Source organism: Anastrepha obliqua, chromosome 2 (genome assembly GCF_027943255.1).
Source record: "Anastrepha obliqua isolate idAnaObli1 chromosome 2, idAnaObli1_1.0, whole genome shotgun sequence".
In the NCBI taxonomy this organism is placed as follows: Eukaryota; Metazoa; Arthropoda; class Insecta; order Diptera; family Tephritidae; genus Anastrepha; species Anastrepha obliqua.
The window spans coordinates 47,556,767-47,567,559 of NC_072893.1; the positions used below are offsets into that span (position 1 = coordinate 47,556,767).

The 10,793-nt window shown below is 36.3% G+C and overlaps 3 protein-coding genes across 3 annotated transcripts; 2 read left to right on the top strand and 1 right to left on the bottom strand.

The window, feature by feature from the left end:
* The first annotated feature begins 1,132 nt into the window (after positions 1-1,132).
* Positions 1,133-2,674, top strand: LOC129238780 (BLOC-1-related complex subunit 5). The gene has a single exon (XM_054873957.1). The coding sequence runs from the start codon at positions 1,396-1,398 to the stop codon at positions 2,371-2,373; it is 978 nt and encodes a 325-aa protein (XP_054729932.1). The 5' UTR covers positions 1,133-1,395; the 3' UTR covers positions 2,374-2,674.
* A 10-nt stretch (positions 2,675-2,684) lies between these two features.
* Positions 2,685-4,206, bottom strand: LOC129238781 (AH receptor-interacting protein). Its single transcript, XM_054873958.1, has 3 exons — positions 3,881-4,206; positions 3,471-3,820; positions 2,685-3,410 (listed from the first exon to the last, which is right to left on the bottom strand). Exons 1-3 carry the CDS (start codon positions 4,142-4,144, stop codon positions 3,068-3,070), a joined length of 957 nt encoding a protein of 318 aa, XP_054729933.1. The 5' UTR covers positions 4,145-4,206; the 3' UTR covers positions 2,685-3,067.
* A 324-nt stretch (positions 4,207-4,530) lies between these two features.
* Positions 4,531-6,589, top strand: LOC129239413 (uncharacterized). Its single transcript, XM_054874879.1, has 7 exons — positions 4,531-4,644; positions 5,035-5,208; positions 5,277-5,346; positions 5,419-5,498; positions 5,555-5,737; positions 5,806-5,907; positions 5,994-6,589. The coding sequence occupies exons 1-7, from the start codon at positions 4,639-4,641 to the stop codon at positions 6,576-6,578; spliced, it is 1,200 nt and encodes a 399-aa protein (XP_054730854.1). The 5' UTR covers positions 4,531-4,638; the 3' UTR covers positions 6,579-6,589.
* The last annotated feature ends 4,204 nt before the right edge of the window (positions 6,590-10,793 follow it).

Here is a 10,793-nt window from a genome sequence, read left to right on the forward strand (position 1 = left end):
CCTTTGGAGAATATTTCTTTTATATTGGTCATTACCGCATTCGTTTCATGCAACATGTAGGTTAACTTTCGATATTTCGCCTTCAATTTCTTGAGCTCTTTTTGTAGCTTTAATATTTTCCCCTCACTCAAAGATTCCAAAACTTGAAAGCTTCAAATAGCCCACGATTTGCGTGTGTACACTTACTCTGTTTGCGTTTCGCAGTCTTTAACCAGTAATCTGGTTTTTTTGCCTGTGAACACTACATCTTCACGGGAAAAGTGGTCACAACAAATAAAGCCATTGCTTCTAAGCTGTGTTCGGCATGATCTGGGCCACATCAATCGTTCTGATTCCTCCATTGGAACCTTAAAAAATGGTACTATTTAACCCTGGTGTTTTTTCAAACAAACTTTCTCATTTTATCATTTACATATTTTTGAAAAATCTTTTGAATTGAAATGAATTACAAAATTTAAAAAATTCAATTTTGAAATTACAAATTTGAATGTTAAAAATAGGTTATGTTATTTCATTCTGTGCTGACAGCTACATGGACACGGCGATAGAAAAAACCCATCAGACTTATTGATATCACCTTTAACTAAATCGCCTTGAGAAGGCGAGTCGTCAAATATCCTCTACGCTTGTTTTTTTTTTTTTTTTTTTTTTTTTTTTTTTTTTTTTTTTTTGTTTTTGTGTTAGTATTTTGATTTTACATAGTGGGCTTCAAAATTTCTACAAACTCCTTCAAAGCATTTTAGACATTCTGCAAAATGCCTGAAACTTATAATCATACTAATCATTTGTGTAAGCAAGGTCTGCAATTTTTGTCATCATCCTCTTGTAACTCCCTTGTGGCCCCTCCTCTTCATCGCTCGACATATTGACAACTCGTACTTGCACTATAGCTAGTTGCATAGTGTGCGGACAAGCAGCGTATCGTCATCGTTGCTACATTAAAAAAATAATGAAGTATCGCTGACGATACGACCCGAGTGCAAAAGCCCTAATGCAAACAAAAATATATTAAAAGCTGATTCTCTTCATTGAAATTAAAATATTACCTATGAATTATTTATTGTGAATGCTACTGCCTAAAATTCATTGTGAACTTATTAATACTAAACAGCTGACGCACGAAAACAACAAATACTCCAAGGTTTTAGTTGTTTTCCTGATATATTTTGTTTCCAATCATATATCTCAAAAATAATAAAGCATAAATAAATTGATGCAATTATTAAACGTTTTTAAAGCTTATAGCAATGATCAAAATTTGTGTATCTTGTGATGAAATATCAACACTTGAAAACTAAATTAAAATATCATATTCGTGTCGCACACAAACAGAAAAATCGATAGAACAAAATCATTTAGGCGCCGAGGAATACTTAACGCAACCAATTTTGTGACATGGGTGCCGAGCATTCTCAGCAGCGCGCCGAGGCAGATGGACGCGAAATTTTTGAAGGCGATTTGAAAATCACGCTCGGCAACAATCGCCAATCACATAGTGCCACACCCACTGGCAGCGCCAAACGGCGTCCTGGTCGACAAAGTACCAGTAGCGGCAGTTTAAGCCGCGGCAGCAAACATATCGTTGAAACAGTAGCAGCAACTGCTTCGCCAACTAACTCGGCAGAGCTTAGTCGCCCACCCTCGCCACCACTGAGTGTATGTTCCGACTTGCCTTACGTCTCGTATACGGATCGCCCAATTGGTGACTCACCGAAAATACGCAACAAGCCACATAGTCGTCATCAACAACAGAATAGCATAATGCGAAACACAGGGATACGTAAATCTTTTGGTGCTACCCCAAAGCGTCCGCAATCTACTTCAGGCACAATAGTTATTGTTAAACCGGGTGCGCGTGACGCAGACTATGATGCTGATGCCGATTTGACACGTTTGCGTAACATTCCACAATTCCTGCCAGTACTACGTGATTCTATTGCAACGGCTGCATTTACACGCGATCAAGAAGTGCTGGAGCGTTTAAATTCACAGCATTTAGTGAGCATTTCCAGCCGCATGCAGACACATTTGAATCTCTGCGCTTCACAGGTGGCGCAGGAGCAAAACCATCTGGTCGAGCGCACAAAGGTGGTAAGCAATTCTATAACGACACTGTTCGCGTCTTTCGTTGACATGCAAAAGACTTATGCCTCATATGCAGAGCAGTTTTCCAAAGTGCGAACTATTTCACAGCAGCTAAGTCGCTGCAACTCTTTACTACATGACAATATCGCCAATCTGGAGGCTATAAATAATTTCCTTGACGTAGAAGATCGCTTAGAGCCCTTCATTTGGCGCACTGATGATAATAAACTGCGCGGCGAAGCCGAGGGCGCACCCGGTGGAGGTAGTGGACGTTTAACGCGCATGTAGTTTGGCTGAGCAGCAATATTATGCTAAAAATTGTTGCTCAAAATGAGCGTAAATAAAATCATGATGAGGCGTTTCTTCTGGATAAGCAATATTTACCTCCATTAGATGTGAGGAGCCACTCTTCTAGGTTTGATTGCCATCAAAAGTGTGATTTGAAAGTCTGTGTTTCTGTTTGTTTTGTAAATGTAAATATGAAGTCACATTGGTCTCTGTTTTAATAAGTTCCGTTTGTAGTTGTTGTAAATGATATATCCTTAAGGTTTAATGTTAAATATAAATAAATGTAGAACCATGAAAGTAATTGGTTGATTAATTTTAATTTATTTATAGTTCCTCGTATTAGTTACATAGACTAAGGTAAAATAAACATTGTTAAAACAAATTCATACACATACATACACGTATATACATATTTATAAATATATATTTCTTCTTGGGCGTCAACTCATATGTTACTAAATTTACTATTCGTCTTAATTATTCTATACAATCAACAGTAGTTGTTATTGCGCTAAGCTCGAAATCTTGAAATAGGTGATATTTCGAGTTGTTCTACTTGAGAAATGTAATTAACTTCCTCGATGTTCTATTTCGGCTCAACACATGTCAATGCAAGAGCAAAGGAACAACTTACACCAATATGCAACAAATATTATAACCATATCTAGATATGTATAGTTCATATGCTTAATTTCTAGAAAAGTTTTTGCAGTCGTTTTTTGTCCTCCGCATCACGTGCACGTTGCTCCGCGTCAATGGCTTGTAACTCTTTATTTACTAAGGCTTTTAGTCCTGGATCTAACTCTGCGGCCTTGAGAAAATCATTCCGCGCTTCTACAGGCTTCCACGCACCAGCATGTGCCTTAGCACGTCGGAACAACGCCTTAACGTTGTTCTTATCTAACTCAAGCACTTCAGTGCAATGTTCTATGACCGCATAATAATCAAGATCTAAAAGACGGCACTGTGCATAATTTAATAGTAAAGGTACTTTTAACGCAGCTAAAGCCAACCATTCTTCGTCGTGCGGTTTTTCTCTGAAATATACATAAATACATATGAATAATATCAAGCAATAGAATTTTTCATTTACACACTTTGTCATAAGCTGTTCAATCATGCCTACAGCCTTGCGGTAACACTCTTCAGCTTCTTTGTACTTCTTCTCTTTGTATAATTGATTGCCCTTTTCACGCAGTATCGCTTGGGCGTTCATCTTTTCTTCGTCGTCCATTTGCCAACGTTCTTTTTCGTACTCCTCTGGCAGCTCAATTGAGAATAATTCGATGATGAATTCCAAATCACTTGGTTTAGCAAGCAGTTCATCCAGGTCTTTATAACCAATACCTTCGTTCTGAAGTGTCATTCCACAGCAATGGCGTCTTTCCTGTGTGTTCTTGGCGACATCACGCAATGTTTTTGATATGAAGGGGTATTGGATAACCAGCTGGACAATCACTTCTTATTAGAAAGTTGCAATGCAGAATTTCAGACACACTCTACTCACCGATTTGTGTACGGTAAATTTGGCAACTTCATTGAGTGCCATCTTTTGTACAATAACTTCCCAGACTTCCAATTTGAACTTTTTACCAAGCACCAACTCCATTGGTTGGCCCATTTCACGGCTGTCGTCCAGCAACAAACCATCGTCGACCTTACGCGTCTGGAAATGGAATTTTACACGGGTGCCTGCCTTCAACGGAATGAATTTTTTGCCGGCATGCAGCATTTGCTTTGTTATTAAAGCATTGTCTATTGATGGAGTCATGTCTCCGCTTCAAAGTGCTCAAATAGCTATTCTGGGTTGAATAGGATATCTAATGACAGAGTAGAAAGTTTTACTGTTATTTGATTACTAAAAATAAAGCTGCTTCTACTCTACGTATCAATTCACAATGGAGTATCTAAGAGGAAAGTTTGGGTACATTAATTATTTGTTTTTTACTCTTCGTGCCTCCAAAAAAATATTGTTTTTAATGGGCGAAAAAACAATAGCAACATTTTAAATAATATTTCTCAGCTTTTTGGTATTGGTGATGAGAGTTTCGCATAATTTGAATATCATCGACAAGGCATTCCGAACGTTTCCAATTCTTCCGATACAACTCTGATAATGTGTATGTGAAGTGCGTAAATTTTCTCACCGTAGTGCAATGAGTTTAATAAAAGCAAATGCATTTAAAGTAAATAAAGAAACAGTTCAAATAATTTAATTTACTTATTAATTAAGTACGAGCGTAATTTATTCTATTTTAACTTAAAATGGCGGTAAGTGAATGAGAGGGATGTTGGCGGGTAAATATTTGCATACGGAACTAACTCGGTGTAACTGAAGAGTGCTGAAGTTCCCATTTTCCTTAATGTCGCACGAAAAGCAGACCATTCTTTTTAAATTTGACTAATTTTTAGACGTTAAAATGGATTTGATTTTAATATTGAGTTTGTTGACATATGATTGTATTCTTTGTTGGACGCTTCTTAGCGTTAATGGTGATTAAACTAAATATGCGGAAATAAGGGAGTTAGCCGGCAATTATAGGTTGTTCACAAGATAGTCGAGCTTACATTACTGGAATGGCCTGAATATAGTATATTCGATTAAGGATTATGAGAGGCTTTATAAACAACACAAATTTATGTGTATTTTTCCCATTTCAGACCTGCTCAATACGCACCAAAGACCAACTGGCCGTACTGCTGAAACTCATTGATGTCAACAAAGTCGGTTTAACGCGCAAAAACTTCAGCATCCGGCAGCGCATATGGCAGGTTATAACGCAGAAACTGAACGAAATGCAAGGTGCCGAGAAGGACGTGGAGGGTTGGAAGCGGGTAAATACGCACACTAAATATATTTCATGAAGGTTTTTTTTTGTTTTTACAAAGCCTTCCAATTTCAGAGTTACAATGCTTGGCGTTTGAATGCCGGCAAATATTTGGAGGAAGAAAAGCAACGCATTATCAAAGATGGTACAATTCTATAAAAAATATTTACAGATGAACATATAATATAAAAAAATGACATCATTCAATTTCTTGCAGTGGCAGACGATGACTATTTTGTTATAAATGTAACAGAGGAAGAATTTGCTAGTGAGCCTGATTATGATGATGGCGCTACTGTATGTTACGGTTACTCGTGAACTATGATTTGTGAATTATAATTTTTTTCGTCCAGTATTTAGATCCGAAAGATCGGCAATTAACACGTTTGCATGAGCTCGTAAGTAAACAAAGACTATTATTTATCAACTCATCTGAGGATGACGAACCGCTAAGACAGCGCCTATGGCAAAATATAGCAGATGAGTTAAATAATATACCAGATGGTGTTAAGCTACCGAAAGAGGAGTGGCGAAAGGTATTTTATGACCATTGTTGTTTTTTATTAAAATTTATTAGTGCAATTATCATTGGAACACACAACAGCACGTCGATTTGAGCCTGTATACCGTACAGCGTGGGAGAAAACGGAAGAATACACGAAAATCAAGGAAACCATTAGCGCTTGCTAAAGAAAAAAATGACGAGGTAGGGGCTGTGAAAAAATCTGTAGCTAATAATGCATAAAAATATGTATATTCATACGTGTTCGTATGTTTCTAAATTCTTTGTAGCTTAACAGCGAATGCAAGGTTAAGGTCTCCGGCTCATATGAGGCTACTTACGAGGAGTATATAGTAGAAGATTTTCCAGCAACAGAACAAGCGCATGAAAAGGATAACACGTCCCACAGCGATATGCAGAATGATGTTTTTGCTGAAATTGAAGATATCGACGATAACACTAATGATATAATTAAATTACTCAATGAATCGCATACGAATAGTGCTACTGAAAATTTTCCATTCGATATCGACGTCGTCGATGAAGATGGTGATTATGACAATTTCGAAAGTATTAATGAAACTTCGGAAACTTCTGATAAATACAGAAAGAAACGTTCAAAGCAAACACCAATAGTTAAGTCCTTCAAATTCTCGAATCGCATAACTAATGCCGTTGAACAAATACAGGCGGATGTGAGAGAAACGAAGGATATGCTTAAACAAACAACAAACTTATTGAACCGAGTGTGCAACATTATGGAAGAGCGCAACAAGAAACAAGATGAGACGAATGCGCTACTAAAACGTAATGGACAATTGTTAAAAATCTTAGTCGAATATAAATGTGGCGTGCGGGGTAAGGCGAAAAAGTGACTTCGGAATATTATGAGGTCCTGAAAAATTACATTAAGTAATTATTAAATGAATTATATGTGCCGTTTTGACATGCGAGTCAAATCGATGCAAAACTTGGTAATATTAAGCAATCGTACTGTTAGGATAATTTACTGAAATTTAGGGATAAAAAAACTTATTTGCACAAATAACACGCATTTTTATTTTTTGATGTAAGTATGTATATATTTTTTGTATACTTCATTTTTTCTTTAATTAGATTCACGAATTTAACTCTGACTTCGCTAACAAACTCCTACATAATTTATGTATGTGTACACACTTTGGTACTTTGGGATGTAATTATCCTGTTTTTTTGATTTATGTATTAATGTTATTTAATATTATTTATTATAAAGTCACAATTTGCTGTAATATTACTTTAAACATTACACTACATACATAGTTTTAACAGTTGTTTCATCAATAGGACATACATATACGCAATTATCAATGTATTGTATAAACTATTTTTACTTTTAAGATTTAAAAATGTATACATATGTATGTATGTATGTATTTATGTATATTTCATTTTAATATCCAATTTAAGGTTAGTTTGGTATTCCCCATTAATGCATGCCCACAAAGTTGACCCCCTTCAAATGTTTACTATTTTATAAATGACTAGTTTAACAACCACTTCGCTCAACATGTAACTATTACATTTAAAAAAGAAACGTACTAATAATTTATGGTAAATTATATTGCTTAAGTTGCATTATTGAATCCTCTTTTTGGGCTATAAGCATAAAAATAGTCTTAGGATTGTGCGCGTAGTTTGCAAAGCAATTCGCATCTTACGCGACTTGGCGCTAAGCTCGGTGTTTGGTATAAGTTTAAGTAAAGCTACGTACAGTGCCGGATAAAACATTTGCTAACTTTGACAATTCCGTTATACAGGAAAGAAATATTGAAATATATATTAGATCTGCTTATGGATCAATTGTTACAAATTATCACGTTTTGGTGTTCATGTAACCAAAAAACTTGCAAAGTAGGGGAAAGTGGGAGCGCAAAATTACATTTCATTTTGAGGGGAAGTTGCCAGTTTTTACTGATACAACATCAACAACAACTGCATAAATTTCTACTTGTAGGGATTTTCAAGTGACAAAAACAGCTGAGCGCATAGTAAAAATAAACACGAATTCAAATTTGCCAATTGAGTTCTAAAGTTCTAAATTAAAATAAAATTGAATTAAATAAAAATGGAGAATGCAAGTAAATATAAAGTAGTTAAAATGTATTTATTTGAAGTCATACAGCTGTTGACAGCTAATTAGAAACGACACTCATTTCAAAATAAATTTTCCATTTTCCTTTTAAACACGTATTTTCATAACTTTTTGCCAATTTTATTTAAACATATGATAAACTTAAAAACTAGTGGAAAACAATTTAATCGCAATTCTTTATTAAATATATATTTTTTTTAAAGCATGTGAAATGCACGATTTGGATAGGGCAACTAATTAGAAACAGTTATGTATTATCAGATCAACATAAAGATTTTGTTAGTATTTGGTTCCATAACCCTTATGCTTCAACACTGCCTCACATCGATTGCGCATTGATGTAATGAGATTCTGACAGCGCGCCACAGGTATTGCTTGCCATGCCGTTTTTACTTCGGCAAAAAGGACATCCATATTTGGGATATTTTTGGCACTCACGGCTTTTTTAACGTCACCCCAGAGATGCTCTATTGGGTTTAAGTCTGGACTGGATGATGGCCATTCCAAAACATTGATGGAATTTTCGTCGAAAAACTGTTTCGTCAACTTTGCCGTGTGCTTTGGATCATTATCCTGTTGAAATTTCCATATAACAGGCAAATTTTCCTCAACTTACGGCAACATTACATTTTTTAGTATATCGACGTATTTCTCCTTATTTAAAATTCCATCAATCCTATGGATTGGGCCAACACCATTCCACCAGAAACATCCCCACACCATGATTGATCCTTCACAATGCTTCACTACCCGTCAAACGTAGCGAGGATTGAATTCTTGGTTGATTGGCCGTCGAACATACCTTCTACCATCTGGGCCTGTGCGATTTATCTTGGTTTCATCGCTCCAAACGATATATTTCCATTGATTTGGAGTCCATCACCAATGGGATCTCGCAAAGACTACTCGCCGTCTCCTTTGTATCTTGAATTTCCCGTTGGATGTCAGTGAAAGTCTTTTTTGGGTCTCTTTTGGAGATGATTGCCATCTTGCGGTCAATTTCTGCTGAAGTTTTCCGGGGCCTTTTCTTACGTGGAACATTGTCAACAGTCTTAAAAAGTTGGATATGCTTTAATGCGTTAAAAACCATTTTTTTTTTGGGCATTTGACTTGTTTAGAAATTTCACTGTACGACTTTCCAGCTTTACGAAGGTCAAAAATGGAGCTGCGCAGGGCAGGTGTACAGCTGCTGCTTTTTCCCGTTACACATCTTGAAGACGAATATTTTAGTTGCTTTTAAACAGCCAATTTAATATATATACACACCAAAAAGTCGATTATATTACTATTAAAATAGCACAACTTGCCGAATATGCTTCTATTGAACAACTGTTTCTAATTAGTAAAATATGAAGAAAGCTGCTATTGCCAGAAAAATACAATTGCTAATGGAATGTTCGTCAGCTGACAGCGATGATGAAATGAAACAAATTATTGTGGACAAAATAAAATCATGTGATTTCGAAGCTCGTTATTTTCCATTTTATTTGCTTTATTTTTTTTTTTTTAAGTGAAACTTCGTAGGCGTCGATGGACGAACGAGAATGGAGAGTAAAATTTTAAGGCCATGCAACGTTTTGAGCATTTTCGTTCCGCGAGAGAGAAGAAAGATATAACGTAGAGGAAAAGGAGAGACAGAGCTATACCTTATATATATTTTAGATACTCTTTAGGCTATTTTTCCCGAGTTTTTCCTTGTGGTTGCTGATTTCTAGTGAGAAATAAACACTGCCTACTTTTTGGCGCTTGTTTGTAGGTGCAAATTTGTAGGAAATATATTTTTGGTGCCTACTTTTTGGCGTTATATTTCCTTGGTGCCTACTGTTTGGTCCGTTTTTTGGTCCCAATTTTTGTGGCGTTTTTTGATTGGTGCATACTTTTTTGCGCTTATTTCCGTTTCCTGGCTAGTGCTTGTGCGTACTATAAAGTGCTACCCATTCCGTCGTCGGATTTATTGGTATTGCCTTGCGGTAATTTGCGCCGTTACTGCCGTGCTGGAATCGCTGCGTTTGTGCGGGTGATAAACGCTTGGAGTAGTGCGCGTTATTGCCACGGTTTGTGTCCGGCGTTTACCTACACCGGTCGACCCTTTTCCGTTTTTTGGAAATTTTGTCTATTTTTATTTAGATATATATTCTTTCTCTCTCTCTCTCCTTCTCTCTTTGGTCTCTCCCTCTTTCTTTGTCTGCCTTGAAAGTTTCACTTCTGTTATGTGTACTACGCTACACGCGTCTATGTCCATTTTTTAATGGTCATGATCTATCATCCTTGACTTTTTTTGATATCTTTTTCTTTGAGAGAGAATTCTCGGAAATTAAGTTACTGGATAATTTTTACATGGACGAATCTAATATAAGCAAATATGTTGTCTTATTAAAGGATTTTGTAGCACGAAAACTTAGCGCATGAGCAATCTAAAAAATACATAACTAAAACGTAAGTGATAGGATTGCAGGCGTAAGACTTGTTAGCGCTTTATATTTAATTTATAGTAGACTTGGCGCTGAAGAGGGTAGTTTTCTTGACTTCTATGACTTGGCCAACTTTGGAAGTTATTGTTGCAGCATTGCTGAAGTGACAGTTCTTGACTGGATAAAAGTCGGGTCGTTCCGGTTATGTAGAACCGACTGTCGTGACAACGGTGTAAGTCCTCAGGCCCGGTTCGTTAAGAAAGTGAATGCCCCGATTGCGATGCCTTCAGGCCTTCTACGATGGCGCAACGGAAGGTTTTAAATAGATACCTTTTGTTCCATATTTATTGCTGTGCTAGCCGCACAGTGTCCAAACCTGATTTCATTTCTTATCACTAACTGTTGTCGACTTGTAAATATTCTGTTTTATAGAAATTTCTCTGATAAATTCCCTTCTATAATCATGAATATATTTTGTAAAACTTTAAGAAATGTTTTTAAAATCTGTTTCTGAAACCCTTTATTAATAGCAATCATGGCGAAAA